This window comes from Nilaparvata lugens, chromosome 13 (genome assembly GCF_014356525.2).
Source record: "Nilaparvata lugens isolate BPH chromosome 13, ASM1435652v1, whole genome shotgun sequence".
NCBI classification, from domain to species: domain Eukaryota; kingdom Metazoa; phylum Arthropoda; class Insecta; order Hemiptera; family Delphacidae; genus Nilaparvata; species Nilaparvata lugens.
In genome coordinates this window covers 22,950,680-22,974,673 of record NC_052516.1, presented here as the reverse complement: position 1 = coordinate 22,974,673, position 23,994 = coordinate 22,950,680, and the positions used below count along the sequence as shown (strand labels likewise).

The window sequence follows — 23,994 nt, the reverse complement described above, 5'->3', positions numbered from 1 at the left end:
CGAATGCACTACGGCTTTGTTTACGGAGGTAGTGGATGACCCGGCTGGATGGATGCACGACTACGACGCGGTCTATCTGGCACCCCCCGTCAACGACCCCAGACATCAAGTATCAAGTTAAAATTTCAAATAATATTTCATAATTTTTTGACCAGAAATTTAAACAGAGTAAAACAAAAGTTTATTGGAGAGCAGGACTTGAAAAAACACACGTTTTTTATTGACACGACAAACGCACAAGGAATACAACAAGCAATAACCAAAAATATTAAAGTTGTTTTCATTTCAATATTTTTTTCAAACAACACATTCCATTTTTTTATCGATTCCATAAAATGAGAAAACAAAAACTACACTGGAAATACCGCACATTCATGTTAATTGAGGCTACATCGTTCCATCGTTATTGGAGAAAATAGAATATCATGGTATAGTTTAAGAATTATTTTAGAAATTAATATTTTAGATGGTAAGTTGAAGCAATTTCCTTGACAAGTTTACTCTTCTCGTTCTCAGGAAGAAAAGAAGCAAGAGCTGCATTCAAGATCTGCAACAAAATTGACAAAAAATGATGAAATAAAATAAAAAAAATTCAGTCAGCTTGAAAATCACGAAACCATGGTCCTGTACCAAATAAAACTGTAGAATTTGACAACATATTTGTGTTTTTATTCAATTATGGAACGGTTCTACAACATCGACAGTAACAAAAAAATGATGAATTTATATGTTATAATAAAAGCGAAATGGCACCCACTGACTGACTGACTGACTGACTGACTGACTCACTCACTCGCAGAACTAAAAATCTACCGGACCAAAAACGGTCAAATTTGGTAGGTATGTCCAGTTGGCCCTTTAGAGGCGCACTAAGAAATCTTTTGGCGATATTTTAACTCTAAGGGTGATTTTTAAGGGTTCAAAGTTCTTTTAGCATGTATATTCTTCTTATTCCAATATCTTGAAATTATAATTGAAATGTCCATACCATATTTTAATATAGACCTTTAATCTAGAGATAGTACCTCTTCGAAACAGTTGTTCTGGTAACTAAATTAAAAAAAAATTCAGGTTGGCATTGAGTTGAGTTGACTTTGTTAGGTTGGCACCAAGTTGAAGATTGAAATGCATTTTTTTTAAGATTACGTCCTAAAGACTCCAGTCATGGAGTATAAGACAAGTCATGTTATTGCATAATAATTCTAACACTAAGTAGTTCAACCTAGTTTAGGTTTGAAAGGAATTCTTGTACACTATAAAAAGCTCTATCAACTAAATATTTTTTAATCTGTTTTTTGAAAATCTTCAAATCATCATTACTTTTCAAGATTTGAGGTAGCTTGTTATAAAATTTCCTACCAATATAATCTGGTTTTTGTTCAAATAACCTACTATTGTGACCCATTATATGATAATCTGCTCTGTTTCGCGTATTATACTCATGAACATCTGAATTCTGGATCACACCACTCGTTTTCACATGCATTACAACTTCATATACATACAAAGATGGCACAGTTAATAGACCAAGCTTTTTAAATAAAGGCCTACAAGAGTCTAACCTATTCACTTTCTCTATACATCTGAGTGCCTTCTTTTGAATCTTAAACACCCTGTCCATATTTTGTTGAGATGAATTACCCCATACTAAAATAGCATACCTAATATGAGATAGTATAAGTCCATGGTAAGCAGTTAGCAGTAGTTTTTTATCATTCAGCCTAGCAAGCTGCCGCAGGACAAATACCCCAGATGATATCTTATTACATATCCTCTCAATGTAAGGATGCCATGTTAATTTCCTGTCCAATAAAATTCCCAAGAATGCTACTTTCTCTTCTTGGTCTAATTCATTTTCCTCTACAAACACATTTATTTCTCTATCCTCTACTGAATTATATTTACTTTTGAATTGTAGGAGTTGACATTTCTTACTATTTATTGTTAATTGCCTTTGCTTCAAGAATTGGACAATTGACTGTACTCCAGTAAAAGCATTTATTTCTAGACTATCTAATAAATAATTGTTAAAGATAAGCGATGTGTCATCAGCAAACAACAGAGCTCTGTGATCTTTTAACTCTTTTGGTAATTGGTTCACATACAACAGAAACAGTAAGGGACCCAGAATTGAGCCTTGAGGTACTCCAGCCTGGACCTCCAGTTTTTGAGATTTAATTTTTACTATTTCATTCCCATCCACCTTGGTAAGCTCAACACACTGGTTTCTACCTATGAGATATGATTCAAACCATTTTAGTTCTATACCATTCACACCTACAGTTTTTAGTATTTCCAATAATATTCTATGGTTCACACAATCAAAAGCTTTGGATAAATCAAGAAATATTGCGGCTGCCTTCTCACCTGAATCTATTATATCTATTAGTCTTTCAACAAGGGATACTATTGCAGTCTTAGTAGATTTCCCTTTCTGGAACCCATGCTGTTCATCACATATGAAATTAATTTCTTCCAGGTGCATCAATAGCCTATTTAAAACTACTCTTTCAAAAATTTTACTTATTACATTTAGAATACTAATGGGTCTATAATTTTCAACTCTTTCAGAATCACCGCTCTTGAAAATTGGCAAAATTTTTCCTTGTTTCAGATCATCAGGGAAAATACCCTTCTCTAGTGAAGTATTAAGGAGATGCAATAAAGGATCCAGTAATTCATTTTCACATTCTTTTAAAATTTTGCTTGAGACCCCATCCAATCCTACTGTTTTTTTGTTATTCAAATTTTTTATTATTCTTGACAACTCATCTCTTGATAATGGATGAAATTTAAATACCTTTTCAATTGGCTCAGCATTTAATGTAGTTGTATTACAAGTATTAGTGTTCAGTGACTTTTGGAGATTATATGCAACCTGTTGATAATACTTATTGAAAAAGTTACAAATGTCTATACTATCATCCATATAATTTCAATGTTCATCGATTATCCTAGGAACATAAGTAACTGTATCTTTTTGAGCTGCTCTCCTATTTCTATTAATTACCTCCCAAACAGCAGAGTTAAAATTGGTACTAGTTGTTAATATTTCAGCTGTTTTCTTACACTTAGCTTTCCTCACTTCTTTTGCATAGTTTTTCTTTAGACATTTGTATTTGACTTCACTCGGAACATCCCTCACTAATTTAAATTCCTCATAAGCTTCCCTAACAATATTTCTTTGAGTAAGAATATCTTCAGTTATCCATTCATCTACTTTGTTCAATTTACTTTTTACTTTGACTTTTTTATTGGACAGCATACACTAATGTGAAATCTTAGAGTATCAATGAATTGCTTATATTTGTAATTTAGGTTACAACTGTTATAAACACTACTCCAATTTTCTTGAAGCAGTTCCTGCTTCAAACAATTTATATTTCCTAGCTCATATTGCTGAATTTCTTTCACAAAAGTTTTTTTTCTGCTTGGATTCTGGCCCTGCAACTTAACATCTAAAATTTGATAGTTATGATCTGATAGATCTGAGCTACCTAACCTGACATTACAACCTTCTATATTTGTGAGGATATTATCAATAATTGTCTGTGAAGTTCGAGTTACTCTTGTATATTCGTGGACCTTAATTTCTAAATTATTCATATTAATAATATCTCTAATATCCTCTGTCATTCTATCCTGCCTGGCAAAATCAGTATTGAAATCTCCTACTACTATTACATTTATCCAGGACCTCCTAAATACCAATTTATCCAATTAGCCAAAATTAGCGTTTTCTCAGCTTTTCTGCGTTTCCTCACCTTTTTCAATAATTGATGGAGATATATTAAAAAAAATTCAGTAAACAGGTTTAGCTGAGATGGAAGAATTTTGTTCGCCAAAGATACGCCGATATAGTAACAGGTGTTTTTCGAGATCAAATTGACATAATACGTTCAAATTCGGTACAGAGGTTCCGCTGAGGTCTACATGCAGGCGAGCGAAGCGAGCCCGCTGATCTCATTTTTGGACGATCCAGTCGGGGTCCAGGGGGCGGAGCCCCCTGGCTAGACGAATATGGCAAGCAAAGCGAGCCTGACGGCTAGTATGTTATATATAAGGTAATTCTCATCAAAATCTCATGATTTCATGAAATAATAATTCCAAACAAAATAATAGATCTATTATATTATGCAAATGAAATCAAATAATATCTATTGTAAAAATTACATAATCACAAAACATTACCAGTGAGAAAAGACTGGCAATAATAAAAAATAATATTATCTTGTTTGTATTTTATTGAAATATGTTTGGATTAATTGGAATATGAGATGAAAAGTTAAAATTAGAATAGAATAGCAGGAACCTTTTTGTTGAAACCATTTTATCATTGGAATGTGTTTGAATGGTTCTATTTGGAAAACTATACTCACAGATTGAGAGATCTGTTCCTTGGTAAGTCCCCAGCTTTGAGCTAAGATGAAATCACCGTTTATGAATTTTCCGGTGAAAGTTGGGTCATCAGAGTTCAGAGAGAAATTTGCTTCATCTTCAGCAAACCTGAAAAAATCAACTTTCAACATGATTCATGGATTGATTGATTGAGTACTTTATTTATGTAGACTACAATATAAATACTGGTTTATACACTTATATACAATAGCTTACAATATAGCAAAACTATAGATGGATTTACATAATATAGACTAAGAAAATAATTATTGAACTGTATATGATATGAAAAAGCAATTTGTAATATAATAAATATAGATAATTATATTGTTATGCATCTACATAAATTGGCGGAGCTTTATCCATTCTTCGGTCCAGTCTTATCAATGTCCATTCTTCGGAAAGAATATTAAAAATATCCTCCCCACTAACTCTCTACCAGAATGGTGAGAGATGAATAACAAGCAAGATTATAATATTGAAATTGGAATTTATATTCACGTTGTTATTCTAAGGAAGTGATTTTGCATAACTTTGACAGCCGGGGCCGACAACTCAACGTGTCCACCCTATACCATAACCATTGTGGGGACTGTAGGGAGGTCCACGTTATAATGACAGTGAGGGAAGATAGGAGAACTGCTTTGCCGATTCTCTACCTTGTCTTGCCACTGCTTTCTATAGAGGATAACTGATACCGGTGTAATATTAACTGTTCATTCTTGTTTTAAATTATTTTTCAAGATTATATATTTCTCAATGACTCAATAATGAATCTTTATGATGAATATTCTGTTAATTAATTATATTTCTACATTGTTAAAAACGATCTTACAAAGTTGTATAGCTAGACAAGGATAGTTGGCTACTACCTGCTTGGTCAAATGATAGACAAGGATAGCAACTCCAATGTAAACTAGTAGTTATGTGAACAGTAGACCTCGCGCTCAGTAAGTTACATTGACCTGTTGTTATGTTTTCTCAAAAATAAATTGACCGAGCGAAGTGAGGTCTAAGATTCAAGTCGACGGTTTGGCATTTCTCTTAATGTTTAAATGTTTATATGTTGCGCATTTACAGCGAAACGTGATAATAGATTTTCATGAAATTTGACAGGTAGATTCCTTTGTTTTAATTGCGCGTCGACGTATATACAAGGTTTTGGGAAATTTTGCATTTCAAGGATAATATAATAGGAAAAAGGAGCCTCCTTCATACGCCAATATTAGAGTAAAAGTCTGGTGTGGCGCACTCACACAACTTTCCTTGCCGTTATGAAAATTGATCACCTGACGCTAGTGTTCCCGCGCATCTCAAGTCTACTACTAGCCTATTCAAATTTCAAAGATCTGAGCCAGCTGGTGACAGGACAATAACGCTGGAAACACACGAGGTCTGCTATCTCTTCATAGTGAATCATTTAATAGAATCAACAGTTGCCAACCGTTTGCAATTGAAATAATAACATTTTCTCGAATTTCGAGCTTATTTTCAATTTTAGGTGGAAATGTAGCTGAACATTAATAGAGATTTTTATGCTCAATCTTTTCCACTTGAAAGTTTTTGTTAAATTTGTATCTGAAGCCTGATAGTTGGGAATCTAAAATCAAATTTGCATAGATGAGGCGGAGCTCCTGAAATTTTTACAAATATAGGACTTGTGGCAGTTGATAGAGCTTATCAATGACAATTCTAGGTATGAATTTGATCAAAATCGTTGGAGCCGTTTTCGAGAAAATCGCAAAAAACCCTGTTTTTGACAACATTTTCGCCATTTTAGCCGCCATCTTGAATTGCATTTGATCGAGATTGTTCGTGTCGGATCCTTATATTGTAATGACCTTAAGTTCCAAATTTCAAGTCATTCCGTTAATTGGGAGATGAGATATCGTGATACACACACACACACACACACACATACAGGCCAATACCCAAAAACCAGTTTTTTGGACTCAGGGGACCTTGAAACGTATAGAAATTTACAAATTGAGGTATCTTAATTTTTTTCGGAAAGCAATACTTTCCTTACCTATGGTAATAGGGCAAGGAAAGTAAAAATCAGACTATAGAATTATTCATCATAAATCAGCTGACAAGTGATTACACAGATGTGTGGAGAAGCCAGTCTATTGCTGTATTTCCATAAGGACTATAGTTTCGATCAGTTACTTGTGGATGAGAATACTGCGTGAGGTCTACTGTTCACAGAACTACTAGTAAATAATTTATCAATTTAAAATATCTAGAAAAAGTCCTAAATAAACATAGAACTTTCTGTCCTACCGTACCGTGACGTGCCGTCCCGGAATGTGAGTGTGAGCGCTGTTATCAGGTATGGCTGCAACTGTCTACAACGTTGATGGAAAGATACATTTTCAAGATGTTCGATGTTTTTGAACGAGTAGTATTATAGTCCACTAGACAGCTGATTTATGATGAATTATTCTATTATTGTCTGATTTTTACTCTAATATTGGCGTTAAAAGGAGACTCCTTTTTCTTTTGTATTATCCTTAAAATTAAAAATTTCAGAAAACTTTATGTATACGTCGACGCGAAATTTAAAAATGAACATACCTGTCAAATTTCATGAAAATCTATTGCTGCGTTTCGCCGTAAATGCGGAACATAAATTTAATATAAACATAAAAACATAAAGCGAAATGCAAAACCGTTGACTTGAATCTTGGACCTCACTTCGCTCGGTGAATCAAATAGTAGGTACCATTATAACGTGGACTCACTTTAGTATTGTTTAGAATGAGATGAGTTTTACCTGACTATAGGATGCTTCCTGTGACTGTCACTCGGCTTGACAGCTGCTGTCAAGAGGCTGGACCAAGGGCAACATTCCAAGTGGATCTTTTCCTCGAGACATGACTTGTAGATGACAGGATCTTGCACTGCGTGATATCCGTGTCCTATCCGGTCGCATCTGTAGTAGTCTTTTGCCTGAAAAGAGTTCAGCCCAATTTAGAAAGTTCGACCTGGACTGGCCACTAACGGTAGTAGGGCGGCCGGCCGGGACATGCATTATAAACATGTGTTCATAAACATGTTCATAATTTTAGCCCTTCCCTCTTTTGTTTAATAGCATTTTTAAAAATCACCCGGTTATTCTGGGTAGAAGCAAAAATGTATAAATAAATTATATATCTACCCTCTCTATAGCTTTGGGTCCACTAGCTTCACCGGCATGTATTGTAGTTTTCACTCCAGTCTTTTTCGCCTCCTCGAACAAAAATAGAAGTTCGGCAGTCACAGGGGCTTCGTCTGGAATAGAAAGTAATATTGAGGGTTTTAATGAATAGTTCCAGTTAACAACAAAAAGATACATGATATAGTACAAGGTGTTCTTAGTTTTTCTCTCCCGATCTGTGCTTCATTGTAAAAAAGAATTAATAATAAGAATGAGAATAATCTATAAAGCAGCTTTTACACCAAATTTATCAACAAAATGTTGTCCACGAATAGTTTTCTAAAAAACTTGTCAATTTTTGTAGAAAACAAGTTGCTGTTCTCAAATGTAGAGCAACAAAAGCTGTCAATTTTCCCCCAAAGAGTATAGTCGGCGTGGACTTGTAGAGGAAGAATTCTTTGTTGGCCGCTTTCTCACCGTTTCCTCACACTCAGTGGAAAACACGAGTTTTGTTGGAAACAGGGTTGACAATATGTTTCTGTGCTTTTCAAGAAATTGGCAACAAATTGACCCAATTTTCTGAAAACTCAGTTGACAACTCTGGTGTAAACGCGGTTTAAAAATACAACTATTCTCTTCAATTTTTCCCTCCATTACGAACTGCTTGTAAATGAACACCTCTCAATACTTAAATTATTACAAAGAAGTATAATTTTTATGATAAAAAGCTATATTAGCTTCTACTCACGTTTGTCGAGCACTTCTAGATAGATAGATAGATAGATAAAGAATTTATTGATACTCATAACAAAAAGCACAATTACAATTCCAAAGCAATAACATCTTATCGATACTCTCTATGCATTCAATCGCTCCGAATGAAAGCTATCAATTTTAGAAAAGAAAAATTCATCATCAGACCTTAGCACATCATATAATTATTCTAAATGGCAGCAAGACTTCTCAAATCATTCACCCAATAAATCGAGCACTTCTATAGACGCTGAGTACTAGAGTTGAAAAAGGACTCAGCGTCCGAAAGCGCTCCACAAATGTGAGTAGAAGCTAATAACTTTAAAATAGTTACCATGTTTATATTGAACTAAAATTTTATATAATTTGTACACGTAACCTTATCTTGGACAGTGTCATCGCCTATAAATTTGGAAAAAATAACACATTATACCTTATTATTTTATCTATAGTAAGGTCCACGTTATAATGACAGTATTTGTTCAACTTCGGTTTTGCTATCCTTGTCTATCATTCGACAAGCCGGTGGTACTATCCTTTTCTAGGTCCACAACAATGACAATTATGTTTTCGACAGTGTAGAAATATAATTACGGTAATTAATGCAGAGAATCGGCATCACTATTCTTCTATCTTTTTCCACTGCCATTATAACGTGGACCACACTATAGGCTACCACTGTTATTACATTAGTGCCATTTGTATCGTAAATAAGTACAATAAAATTATATGAGATTGAGACTGCTATATATGTTGGACTAATATTAGATTAAATCTGCTGTGTCGTGATTTAAATTTGAAAAAGTGACAACTATATTCTATCTTTATAAGCCCTATATATATTTCGTTTGTTGGATTTTTATCAGTTTTTCTACAGGCAAATAAATTCAAATGAAATTACTTCATCCACTCATTCATAGTCCTCTAGTGAAATCCTTACAAAAAATTACAAAATAAAAAATAATCGAGTGCACTCCGCCTCATTAGTCTAGGCCTGCACCTAAATTGAATTCGAATTTGAATAGAAAATTTCTTGTTTTAAGATTTTCAACTAAATTCATGATGTGATTTATAACATCAAATTAGGAAATTGAAGAAGTTTTGGGCAACAGCCTGTTTTTTCTTTTCCGATCATTGTATTGTTTGTGCTAACCTAATAAATAAATAACAATAATAAATAAATTAATTAATTAAAAATAAATAATTAATAAATAACAAGACTGATGGAATTGATCACCTGAAACTCCATTGTCAGGCTGTTTTGTGCAAAGATCCATTCCAACCACCTTATCGTACTTTTGGCAAAGTTTCAGGACTTCGAACTGGTCACCATAGCTCCAGCCATAGTAAGCGGTCAACAGGACCTTTACGGTGATTCCAAAATCTTTTTCTCCTCTCTCGATTCCTCTTATTACTGCTTCCACGACAGCTTCCAGACCTGCAAATTAAACCGTTTCTAATGTAGATCATTTTATCCATTATGAGCTTTGAGCTACGATATTATGTAGATACTAAACATTTTCAGATGGGGATAAATGAGAAACGGCATTTGTTCAAATGCTATAATGAATAATTAATTAACGGGAATCCAAATCGCAGAATCCATTATGGTGGTTGCAAGTACAATGAATTTGAATTTCTGTCTACAATTTAATCAAATTATCATTCAAGATTCCCATTAATTACACCAATTGCATGAAAATTCTATCAAATTTAACCTCCGTGAAATGGTCAAATATAATGCCAGCACCATCGTAGCGAAAGTTACTATACAGTGAGGTCCACTTTATAATGGCAGTGTTTGATTAGTAATGGTATTGCTATCCTTGTCTATCATTCAACAAAGCGGATAGCGCTATCTCTTTCTCGCTTTACTCTGTTGCCAGATCGTCTTTTAACAATGTAGAATTGATCATTAATTAACAAAATATTTAATCCTTATTATGAAACTATTGAGAAATATAATTTCTTGCTTAATAAAATATAATTAGTTATTTTAAACGAGAATGAATCGTTAATATTACATCAATAAACCTGTATCAGCTACCGTCTATAGAAAGCATTGACAAGAGAGAGGATTGGCAACGTTTTTCTCCAATCTTTCTCCACTGCCATTATAACGTGGACCTCACTAACCTCTTTTAACCAGTCAACAGCAAAGATCCTATCAAATTTAGAGATCGTGAAATGTCATAACCATCTTGGTAAATCAACAGAGTATGTGGTACAGTTAAATTTTATTAAAGTTTTCTCATGTAAAAATACGTTGTTTAGAAAGTGCACTTATGAGATTGATCAGTTAGGTCACTCAGTGGAACCAATGAATACTTCATGAAACTAAATGACATTTCACTTTGAAGTGAGCTCATACGATAGTGTGAGTTCATTTATTTATTCCGCTGTTTCTTTCAAGTCACTGAGTAGTTATTTTTCAGAGATTTAAGTTAGTTCACATTCGTATATCAACAACAATAAAATAACGGGTGTAAGTCGATGGAAGAGAGTTGACAAACTTGTTGACAAACAGAGTTGGCAAACTCAAATTGGTGAAAGTTGAAGTTAAAAAACGTTAAATTCGAAATTTGCAAATAAATTTATATGACTATGGTCGTACAGTAGGCTCTCATGAATTTAGATTCAGTGATTATCCAAATGTGAATTCTTAAAAGTTACAGAGTGGAAATATGGTAAATTCACACATTCAAATGAATTTATATGACTAGGTACTCTGTCGTGCACTATCAAGAATTCAAAGAAAAACATTATCCAAATGTGAATTCTCAAGTTACAGATGTGAAAAATGATAAAATCAAAATGTGCAAATATACATTTATATGACTACTGTCGTGCTTAATCAAGAATACAAATACAAACATTGTCCAAAATGAACGCACCTATAAATTGCAAGAGAAATTTTAGTCTCCTGCCATAACACTATTCCTTAACAAAAAAAAAAAACTTTCTAAAATCTAAAATACTTGAAAACTTTTTACAAGATCCTTCTTATCTTAAGCTTATTGGCTGTGTCTGAATGGCCAGTTAAGCTTTGGAATTGCAATATCCTAAATAAGAGTTGAGGCTTAATAGTCCTTGCTACCACTTCATCATTCAACTATTATTGTCAGCTTAAACTCTCATTTGAAATTCAAACTGCAAATCTGCAGTATATATGGCAACTGCAATGTATATATATTAAACCGCAATGATATAACACTAGCTACAAATTGCTTTTAGCACATAGTCGATTCTACAAGAGAATCACTTGGTGGCTTTTGGAATAGGAATAAGTGTTTCATTATAAAAAAACGATATAAAAACATGAAGTACCCTTTTATTTAAACATTTCAAACAGCTACTATCGGTCTTTGGCCATCTTAACGTTTTTAAATCAAGTGTTTAATTTGAGTGTTCCATATAGGCCTATTTTACTAGATCCTCAATTTCTCAATAATGCAGGGTACAAAATCTCAATAAAATAATAAAGCTGATATAACTCCTTGGCGTTTGCAATATTTATTCATTATCATTAATTCCTTTATTCATCAATAAAATTAGAAATCAAAATATAGATGTGATAATATATTCCACCCCAAGATTGAAGTTTCCAATGTATAGAATACAAGATTCATTTTATTAACCATTAAGCTACGACAAGAGCAATAGGTAAGTCATCACTTTAAAAGTACCTACTACAATTGAATAGAAAATCATACATGATAAAGCATATTCATATTACATTTACAACAACGTGATACCAAGCAAATTTGGCACAGGACATTTTTCAATAGACCTTATATTATGACTAAAAAACAAATGAAATTATCAATATATTGATAATATAAATTATTGAATCACTTTTTTCTATTAAAAGGACAACCAGGAAGATGGCGGACCTGCCGAAAGATCTCGTTGTCACAGTGAGTGATTAATTCATTTATTGGAAAAAATATGACAGTTAGTCGTTCTTTTTGATAGGAAAAAGTGATTTAATAATAAGCAGTATGTGATGGAAAACAACATTGAAGAAATAAAGGAACAAACCTGCAAATCCAAGTCGGTTGTACTCTTTCTCTCCCAAACTCTTATGGGGAGAGAATCTGACTTCAGCATAGATGATGTTGTCTTTAGCTGCATTCATACAATATTCGTAAGCTATCCTTTCGTTAGCCGCCATGTCTCCCCTACAAAAAATGAGAAACTAATAAAAAACTAAAATACGATTGAATTTAAATTTTCACATCAACAAAAATTGGTATCCCATATAACAAACAATTCATATCACATCATTCCCTGATGAATTCAATCCTGATGAGCTATGAGTCCCAATCATGATTAGAACAAGGATTAAGATGTTTTGAGGAGCATTTTCTATTTGATTTAATTTGAACTGTCTTTTGCTTGAGTTCTTAAAGCCGCGTTTACACCAAAGTTATTAACAAAATCTTAATAACTTAATCCTTGTAAATTCTATTAGATTGAACATAATTTATCATACACATGATGAACATATTTGTTTGTCAAGTTCCGTTCAATCTAATAGAATCTATAAGGATTGAGTTATTAACATTTTGTTAATAGCTTTGATGTAAACCCAGCTTTTACTATACAAATATATTCGTATGTAAGAGTTCTTATATAAGAGTATGTAGAACTAACAGATTGTAGATCATATTGTTTTGTTTTTTCATGAGGAATAAAGAATTTTCTGAATTGAATTGAATATTCGATATCACAAATAAATAATTCCAATGTTCGTCAAATATCAATAATTATTTTCAAACCAATTGAATACTTTCATTGTTAAATGGAATACCTACTACTTTCAAGATTAGCCTATGTTTTTGGCAAATTGACATTCATAATAAGTCCCATTCACATATCCTGATTCAAATTAGTCAACTTTATAACCTTTTGACGAAGTTCTGCTCATTCTCGTTTTTTTAACAATGATGCATTATTCTTATACATTGATCGTGCGGGAATTAAATGGGTTTATTAGATTATGATGTCAACCAATCCTTTGACTGTTCACTATACTTGTGCCCAAGTTGAATGAGTAGAATAATTGACGAAGTAATAGAACTTGTAAAATTTATTTTATTCAATCTATTCATTCAATGATATCTATGTTTAATCTATTAAATTTGCTTAGTTTTGAGTATGTGATTCATTAGTTTTGAATAAAAAATACAGTATGTTGATTGAAAGAGATGATACACATGCTTCTACAAATTCATTCCACATTTCCTCAATGAACTAGTAGGATATAACATAGATATGAATATTTCATGACGTAAACTTTAGGAATTCTACAATAAAATGAAGTCGGGTACAAGACTTAACGATCAATGGAAATCAGATATTTAGTTTCATTCAAACTGGGTATTTCAAAATCTATATCATTCATAAATTTCAATCGTATAGCTTCACGTGCCAGATTAATTAATTATTCAGTCGAACAGGAAAAATCTGTAAACTTAATTTTACATTGTAACAGATTCTGGAAATTTATACCTATTACTAATAATATACCTAATAGGAATAATGATATTTTAGTTGCATGCTTATGACACAATTTATTCGAGGAAACATTGTTGCATGAATTGCAAAAGGAAAATAGAAAAAAATTGAATGTTAGCTTATAATTTTTCAAGCTCAGTTGAATACAGACGCTACCGGTATGATATATGAAACAATAAAATTAATCATATACGCCAAGTTTCTAAATTATTTAGTTTGTGAAAATAAAATGAACTGACAAGGTCGTTGATTAGCATAAAAATTCACTATAACTTCTTTGTTAACTGAAATAAATCCAAAACTTTAGAATAGCAGTCGTTATATTTTATTGGCCACTATACTATGTAGCCTACATACTAATTTGGAAAGATACCAAAATTCTGTGACGGTAGACTATAAATAGATGTATTATGTATTTCTAACACGTGGAACAGCCTGAATAAATTCAGATGAGACTTTTTTAAGGAAAATTTATTCCAATAATTCACGTTCAGGTCTTTGATTCGGCGATTTTGAATCCTTGAAGAGTGATTTGAACTGTTTAAACTGTTCAAATGGGTACCAGCTCACTGTTCTTCATCTTCATCTTCCTATTCTTCTTCTTCTTCTTCTTCTTCTTCTTCTTCTTCTTCTTCTTCTTCTTCTTCTTCTTCTTCTTCTTCTTCTCTTCTTCTTCTTCTCTTCTTCTTCTTCTCTTCTTCTTCTTCTTCTTCTTCTTCTTCTTCTTCTCTTCTTCTTCTTCTTCTTCTTCTTCTTCTTCTCGGTCGTCTTCTTCTTCTTCTCCCGTCTTCTTCATTTCCTCCTCCTTTTCCATCTTCTCCTTCTTTTACTTCATTGTCTTTTTTCACATCATCTTCTACTCTCAGTTCTCTTCTACTGTTTTGCTGATCTTTGTTCATCCATCCCCTTATTCTTCTGCTTCATAATATTCATCCTCTCTCTTCAATTCTCTTTTGCACACCATTCTCCTCTCCATATTCTAATTTTTTCCTCACTCTTTATCAGTTGTATTATATTAAAATTCAACACTCATCACTGAAACTCATCCAACACATTATTGTGTATAGTCATAGAGAAACAATAGCGTAAGTAGATATCCCATGGTATAGGGCGTTTATGTTGCAGCTTTTACTGTTATCTCATGCCGATTACTGTTGATTATTGTCGATTTTTACTGTTTTGTTGGGGTGAGAGTGTATGAACGGCACAATATGAGAGACTACCAGCGTCACACAGCTTTACGGGAAAGAACTACATGGACTATCGGCTTGAGATAACAGTAAAAGTTGCGACATAAACTTCCTATACAATGGGATATCTACTTATGCTATTGTTTCTCTATGGTATAGTGTAGACTGAATACATACATTGAAAATAGTGAGACTTTATATATTCCATTAATGCATCTTTAGAGAATTCTTAGGTACACATAGCTCGAGAAGATTGAAAGCGGATGATAGGTAAGCATCATGAAACTAGAGGTAACTTATTTAACTAGATTGACAGCGGATAATACAGTCATGAGACTAGGTAACTAAGGTAACTTAGATAACTAAGGTAACTGCGTAGCATCTTACTACTCACGCATAGGCAGGAGTGATGTATTTGTACGGACTTAGAAAATGGTGAAGACTTTCTGGTTCTGTAATTAGTAGCGCTTTGCTAAAGTCCTCATAAGTACCGTTTCCGGGGAGTGGTAACTGTTTCGATCTATAAAACAATATTATGAAAACATATTTGAAAAATCTGGTCTCGGACACTCACATTACTTTCCTTGTCATTAAATTAATGTTTGCTCTGTTTTATATCCATACTTTTTCACTGTTAAAATTAAACTTGAATTTTAAAAAACACTTTTGTTGGTTCTGATGATAACCAACAACAGGTCGAAACGATCGTCACTACAAAAGTAAGTGTATTTTCACTTCAAAAGTATTTTTTAAAATTCAAGTTTAATGTTTGCTATACTACTTTGAGTCAATCATTGAAATGTTGAAATGTATATGATGACAATGCAGAAATTCTTTACATGTTGTAATTATTGTAAACGAATGAAAATGTAAATAAATAATTTGAATTTGAAAGTCAAAAATACATTAAAGTTAAAGTAAGATCTGGTATCTTAATGGTGATGTTGATAGTTTTTAATTGACCAATCATGTTGAAAAACTTAGATCTATCCATTTGATATGATCTAGAATAATTCTCAGTACACAATAATTCACATTCTTCACATTTATTAAGGTAACGAATAATTATTGTAAATATAAATATTATATAATACTTTTTACACATACCATGGAGGCTAAACCCCTCAGCTGTACAGTGCATATATTTATACATTTCTGAAATCATTTTATTGATCTACCTGTATGCATAGTAGAGGCTAGTGAACGTATATTTCACCATAACTCTCTAGGTAAAAATTTATACTGAATAAAAAGACTAGATGTAAATTTTAATAAATCGCTCAATCATGTTCAGTCTAATCATAAAATTCTGTACATAAAAATAAAAATATAAATCTCAGCACCCTTTTAAATTATTTTGTTACAACATGTTTCGGACACTAATGCAATTATCAAGTCTTGACAATTAGGTCATTCAAGTTTTGAAAATGGCATTAATGTCTGAAACATGCTGTGACAAAAAATTTTGAACGGTTCGGTACTGAGATTTATATTTTTATTTTTATCAAAAGTAGTCCTAAAGAAAAAAGACCATTCTGTACATATTTTTGATCAGTATGAATACTACCTCAATATCACTACTTGGAAAGTGTAAAAATTCATAGTTTACTATGGGACAAAAATTAGATTTGAAATAAAAATTATTTACCTAACAAGCTCCCAGGCTGTTTTATGTGTAATTGTTCCATCGAGGTGTACATGAAGCTCTACCTGTAAAAAACGCATAAAAATTATTAAAAATAAAATATCAATACAATATGTATTGTAATTTATAAAGTCTTACAATGCAGGAATAACTTCATTGTTCTATACTTGAAATATTCAAATTTATTCACACTCATAAATACATATACAGAAACCAAATAGAGTCTAGCTTGACAAATACAACAATAATCCATCTAAAATTTAATAATAGATTGTAAGTAATAGTATATAATATAATAATATATAATATAATATTAATGTGAACAATAACTGCTCACAAAGTGCTTCATGAAGCACTTGTCCGTGAGCAGGAGTTGAGGTTTAATCGGATATAGGAGGAGAAAAAAGCCTACACACACACACACACACACACACATTCAATCACCATCATCAAGTAATTTCATTGATTGATTGTAGCATTATTCCTCTCTTTAGATATACTTATATTATGAAATTTAGTTCAGACTGCGAAAAAATGGAATGGAAGGAAGAATCACCAGTATAATTTTTTTCAACATAATTCATGACAAGAGAGGGGAAAAAAAGAAAAATAATATTTTTCATTCAAATATTTTTGATAGAGTAGCCTATCATGTCAGGTTTAATTTTTCAAATTGCATCAATAATGGATTGTGAAAGAAAAAAAAGAATACTTCAATAATTGACTCTATTGCATCTCATTTTTCAGATCATTGCAACAGTTTGTGTCAGTCTACTCATAAATCTGAATCAGAATATTATTAATAGAAGATGAGTGATTAATACGGAACCTCTTCAGTTTCTCTTCCACATTTTCTTCAAGGTAGGTACTTACGTAACTGTTTTTGCCCTTCTTTTCTCTTCTTCTTCTTTTTCTTCCTGTTCTTCATCTTCTGGTACATTGAACTCAACAAGTGGTTTCAAGGTTGAGCATTATTACATAACAATTCTTTTAATCGTGTGCAAAATCATATGTATCACCAAAAATATATGAGACATGACGTTATCACGTGTTTGTGGATGCTTCAGTGAAGTTTGGACAACATAAAGTTGAATTTCTTTTCTCACAAAATAGCATAGATAAATTACCTATATAGTTCAAATTACAAATTCAAAAATGAATTTTCTTCGCACAACATAACAAAATTACAAAACATTGTACCGGCTAAAAGTACAAAAATAAAAAAATACTAATGACAATCCACTTTGAAAAACAACTTATTTTAACATTATTTGTTTTGCTTTAGAGGACAAAAACATAAAGCGAAATAAAGATGAGCACACCTAGGCATATAAGTCCTATTGGATTGCACTTCTCTTAAAAGTTACTCAATAGAATTCCATAAAACATAATAATATAGGCTAGAAAAATGTTTAATTTACAGAAAAAATGGAGAGAATTAAACATGACTCTTAGATGAGAAATATGATTTTATTCTATATGTAAGTTGCTAGATGACTCTTGGAAATTGAGAAAAAATGTTATAGATGAGAAACACTTAGTAAGTCTATGATTGCATAAAAGATCTATACTGTACATAAAATAACGTTATAAATTCAAAAAAATGAATACAAAAAGAATATGTGAATTACACTGTATACAACTGAATATTGTGTTTTTAATCTGTTATTCAGTATTAATTTTTTCAAAAAGGTCACTATATTTTATAAATAAAAAATAAGTCGCCTTTTACTACATTTTAAGAGCAACTGAATAGATTGATTCTATCTAAATGTAAGTGATACTAAGATAGATAAAAGCAGATAGCTCTATCCTTTTCTACCTCCGTTCTGTTGTCAAATCGTTTGAGTATAAAGAAATAGAATGAACTACCAGAATACTTTATCTCAATTGTTATGAAAATTTATTTTTTAATAATGAAAAAATATTATATTTTCTTGACGAATAAAACATATTTGAAATAGAATATTGATCATTATTAACAAGAATCAACAAAAAATATTTTATGAATTTATCAAAATTTGGGAATGGAATAGATTTGGGCCAAGCCTGTTGTTCCTTCCTAATCATATTTATATGATTTGTGATTCTGTCCACGAATAAATAAATAAATACCGAAATAACTTGAATCACATCTATCTACTATAGAAGACGGTAGAGGCAACAGAAAATTGGCAACTATGCTTTCCTTACATTTCCACTGACTTTCATAACTTGAATCTCACTATCAAGATCAACTATGAATGAAAAATGTATCTCAAAAACTAGTAGGAGATGAAGATTAGCCTATATATCTTTTCAGATAGCTCTCTAGCAGTATTATAATAAATTATTGATTAGGACAGATCCTATCTATAAATAAAATTTTGATCACCTGAACTAGTAGAAGAGTAGCCTATATTATTTTTTGGAGTAGGCCTAGAGCTCTAGAAGCTCTTTGCTGATTAGGACTACTCAAGGTCGTTTTCCTTCCAACCAACCAAAAAAAAACTCAAATTCTATTCTGTCACTACTGATGTGTATAGTTTACTACAAGTTTCATTCAAAACCTTTACGACTATCCTGTTCCCAAACTAGTCCACTACAACGGCACCCAAACTGGACCGTCCAGGACTAGATTTATAGTAAAACTAGTACCGTAGTGTTATTAGTTCTCAGACATGCAATGATTATAACACAATTCTACAAGTCATCTTAAGACAGACGTCATAGCGGACTTCGACTATGGAAAACTGGTTGTTTTAGGTACCTATTTTACTAGTGTGAATTTCAAATGTCAATAATAGAATAAAATTTAACACTTGAAACTGGATCTTGAAGAGTAAAATAAAAGGGTATTTGATACTTTTATTGTGTTTTAAGAGGCTACAAGCATAGGGAAACAATAGCATAAATAGATATCCCATGGTATAGGGCGTTTATGTCGCAACTTTTACTGTTATCTCAAGCCGATAGTCCACGTAGTTCTTTCCCGTGAAGCTTTATGACGCTGGTAGTCTCTCATATTGTGCCGTTCATACACTCTTACCCGGTAAAAACAGTAATAATCGACAGTAATCGGCTTGAGATAACAGTAAAAGTTGCGACATACGCAACGCCCTATACCATGAGATATCTACTTACGCTATTGTTTCTCTATGCTACAAGGTATATCCTATTGATTATTATATCTTCTTTGGGTTAATTTATCAAATTAACTAAAAATGAGAATGGGTTTTATTTGAATGTATCGATTGAAAAAAATATTACTAAGATTTAATTATTAAAAGATTTTATTCACCTTTGAATAATACTAGAATTAGGTAGAATGTCCTCGTTTCAGGATTACACAAGGCTATATGAATTATACTACTCAATTATACTACATGAATTACTAATAACAAACTTATCAGACGCAATTTTTGATAGACGCTGATACAGTTACTTGAATAGATGATTTTTAGAATATAAAATCCCAATCTTTAAAGCCTAAGTTTATAGAATATCTTGATCCAAGTGAAACCATCCAAGTATGTATGCCTAAATCTCAGCCTTTACGGCGAATATTATTATCATGATTTACAAAAAAGGCGAGTCATTATTATTCCACGCCACACTGAAAACACGAAAATTGAAAAACATGTACAGAATCTCGAAAGTATGGGATTTCCTACACATTGGATTTCCAATTTTGAAGGCACTGTTTGAAAAATAGATTTCCCCCATTTGAGCAGGTGGTCTGGAAAATCTATTTTCAGTTTCTCTTCCGATGTTGTATTTGACATAAAGTCATTTATGACTCATTAGAACTATTTAAGCAATTAAGTTTCAAAATCCAGAAATGGGAAGTTTCAAGATCTTGGTTGTTAGGACTCTTTACCGGAACTATTTAAGAAATTAAGTTACAAAATCCAGAAATGGAAAGTTTTAAGATCTTTGTTGTATTTTTATTGCCTGCATTTTATTTGTTTGCTCAATTCGATAGATAAATGAATAAGCAAACGCATACCGTAAGTCATAAGTAAATAACAAATAAATAATTAAACAAACAGTTTTTATCACTTACTAATAAAATAGATACATACTTTGTCTATATAAAATAATTTTACCAAATGACGTCTTTCGCTTCTTTGAATGATTGGAAAGGAGAAAATATTTCATGGGTACGCCATAAAAATCAACAATACTTTCACCGCTTCTTCTTCATGAAAGTGAACAAATACATATTAAATTCTAGTCTATATCGTATCTAGGAATGTAAAATTTCTCCAAAATGAAATAGTATACTGTCATTGCACTTGGAACAATGCATTGTATAAAATCAAAATTATATAGTGGATTATGAAATAACACAAGCCTGTTGTTCCTTCCTAATCATATTTATATGATTTGTTATTCTGTCCACAAATACATGAATAAATGAAAGTTGGTCTTCGAGTTATTGAAATGGTTGAGTGTGATTTTTTAGTGTTTCGCACGCACAAGCATTACAAAAAATGATGCATTATCAAATAAGAGTTACTATTAAAAAGGAAAGCAATTAATTATTTATCCAAATAGACTTTTTCATTCTTTCATATTTATAAAAAAAGACACCAACAAGTAAAGCAATTTAATAGGTACTACATTAGTAATACTATAAATTTAAGCCTACATTATTAATTGATAAAACACAATAATTCATGGAGGCACAGATATTCAAAGAGAAATAACTTGCTCAACCCTGAACTGTTTCTCTCCTGACTTTGATAGATAAACGATATAATCTTTTCTCCTGACTTTAATATTATATCACTCATAAACACAAATAAAAACCCAGATAGTTCTGTCATTATCTCAGGTACAATCTTCTCTCCAGACTTCAATAAATAATATATCACTCATAAAGACAAATGAAAACCCAGATAGTTATATAATTATTGTATTATCATCTCAGGTGAAACAATTATAACTAACTCATGCACTACTGCTCGTAAATTCTGGGAGAAGTAATTCTTATGATAATAATGCTTTATATTCAAGTATTTTGATAGGGCTACTAACAAAGTTTAATAACAAAGAATCACTACAGTGAGGTCCACGTTATAATGGCAGTGGAGAAAGATAGGAGAACAACGTTGCCGATCCTCTGTCTTGTCAATGCCTTCTATAGACGGTAGCTGATACAGGTTTATTGATGTAATATTAACTGTCCATTCTCGTTTAAAATAATCAATTATAATTTCATGATTAATTTATATAATCAAGATTAAATATTTTGTTACTTAATTATTAATTCTACATTGTTGAAATACGATCTGGCAACAGAGCAAAGCGAGAAAGCTATCCGCTTTGTTGAATGAGACAAGGATAGCAATACCATTGCTAATCAAACACTGCAATTATAACGTGGACTTCACTACAGTACTTTAAAATAAAATAAGGGTACTAGTGCATGATTCTTTGCAAATAATGCTTTATAGTACAATGGCAAAAAAATTATGTAACATCATTTTCAATTCAATTAATTATTATCCACAACACACAAAAATATAATGAAAGAAAACCAATATCCAATAAAATGATTACAATAAATTTAACACAATAAAAATAAGACAACAATTAAAATTTATAGACAAATAAATATAAATTGAAAAATACAAACTTACCTTTTTAGGGAACTCGCTGTTGCACTTTGCATAGTCAGCTGTTGTGTAATAGTTATCCAACATTGTTATATGCACTTATTATTCAACTTGCACTTTGAGAGAAGAGTAAAAACAGGAAAAGACAGCTGATTGATGAGTTTTGACAGACAATGTTGTGTGGCCAGCTACACGATGAGTAGACGACTGAGATGCGAGAATGAAAGGAGTGAGTACTATCGCGATCTCTCAGCAATGATAAGGTAAACTGAGAACTGGTTCTGGACGATTATTTACTATGTCAAGTTCGTCTTCCACTTGCCGTTCCACTTTCAATTTTGCATGCGCTATGAGTAACACAAAACATGACTAAGTTAAGGTGGTGCGTTTTTGTCTTCCACTTGCCGTTCCATTTTAAATGTTGCATGCCTTATGAGCAACACAAAGTATGACTAAGTTAAGTTGGTGCGTTTTTGTCTTCAACTTGCCGTTCCACTTTCAATGTTGCATGCGCTACAACCAACACAAAGCATGACTATGTTAAGTTGGTGCGTTTTTGTCTTCCACTTGCTGTTCCACTTTCAATGTTGCATGCGCTACGAGCAACGAGCTACAAGCATTCCTGGTCGTTCTGAAAATTAGAATTTTCCGGAAAACTTGAATCTTATACAGTATTTTTGAAAATATTATACTAAACATTCAATTATTGCAGTGTGATAAAATGTTAAAAAGTTACAGATGCACATCCAATATAGTGATTTCTGATCGTTCCAAAAATTGCAATTTTCCAAAAAAATTTAACCTAATAGGGCATATTTTATGTTCGGTTTTTAATCAAATCAAATTCAAAATTTCTAGTTTATTTTTTTCTGGACTGAAAAGTGGACTCAAATCAATTCAAGTGGATAGCATAACCTATAATTTCTATTCATTCATAACTCTACCTTTATTGTATTATCATTCATTCCATCATCATCACCTAGGCTTAAAATACTTCTAGAAAGTCGCCTTGGTAAAATAATATTTTTTTTATTTAAAAAATTTTATATATGTTTAATTGGATTTCGATAGAATATTAGAAAAAGGTACATATGATTTATTGTTCAATTGAAGTCCCTAAAGCACTAACTATAGTGAGGTCCACGTTATAATGTCAGTATTTGATCAACATTGGACTTGCTATCCTTGTCTATCATTCGACAAAGCAGATAGCGCTATACTTTTCTAGCTCCGCAACGCTAACAGAGCGTTATTTAACAATGTAGAAATATAATCTGGCAAAGCAGAGAATCAGCAACGCTGTTCTCCTATCCTTTTCCACTGCCATTATAACGTGGACCTCACTATAGTCTGTTGTGCTCTCGTATATAAGTATAATTATTGTAAATGTCTAAATAAATAATTAATAGAGACATAATTATATTGTGCCCTTTTTTTGAACTTTCTTATATAAACACGGCTAGTTTCAGCTACTTTTCAAAAAGGACACTTGAAAATGTCTTGAAAGCTAAATATAGTTAGTGTTTATATAAGTATTTATATGAAAAAGTTAAAGAAGGGTACTATGTAATTATTTTATATTAATTGAAAAATTGAAGTAGCCCATTTTAAATCCGACCATGACTCAACTTGTGTATTATGCTAAAGTTGCGTTTATACCAAAGTTAATAACTCATTCCTTATAGATTCTATTATATTGAACATAACTTATCATACACATGATGAACATATGTGTTTGTCAAGTTC

General features: G+C 31.9%; 1 protein-coding gene across 1 annotated transcript; it reads right to left on the bottom strand.

The window, feature by feature from the left end:
* Nucleotides 1-183: 183 nt before the first annotated feature.
* On the bottom strand, nucleotides 184-22,500 carry LOC111051391 (adenosine deaminase). The gene is made up of 9 exons (XM_022337902.2): nucleotides 22,273-22,500; nucleotides 16,649-16,710; nucleotides 15,395-15,520; nucleotides 12,332-12,471; nucleotides 9,528-9,728; nucleotides 7,559-7,671; nucleotides 7,175-7,350; nucleotides 4,380-4,506; nucleotides 184-547 (listed from the first exon to the last, which is right to left on the bottom strand). The coding sequence occupies exons 1-9, from the start codon at nucleotides 22,333-22,335 to the stop codon at nucleotides 455-457; spliced, it is 1,101 nt and encodes a 366-aa protein (XP_022193594.2). The 5' UTR covers nucleotides 22,336-22,500; the 3' UTR covers nucleotides 184-454.
* Nucleotides 22,501-23,994: the final 1,494 nt, after the last annotated feature.

Excerpts from the sequence above, each read along its gene's own strand:
- LOC111051391 (XM_022337902.2), bottom strand. The coding sequence starts at position 22,335 with ATGTTGGATAACTATTACACAACAGCTGACTATGCAAAGTGCAACAGC. Across the intron at positions 16,711-22,272 it reads ACAGCGAGTTCCCTAAAAAG|GTAGAGCTTCATGTACACCT; the intron begins GTAAGTTTGTAT and ends CGTTTTTTACAG. Across the intron at positions 12,472-15,394 it reads TACATCACTCCTGCCTATGC|GGGAGACATGGCGGCTAACG; the intron begins GTGAGTAGTAAG and ends CATTTTTTGTAG.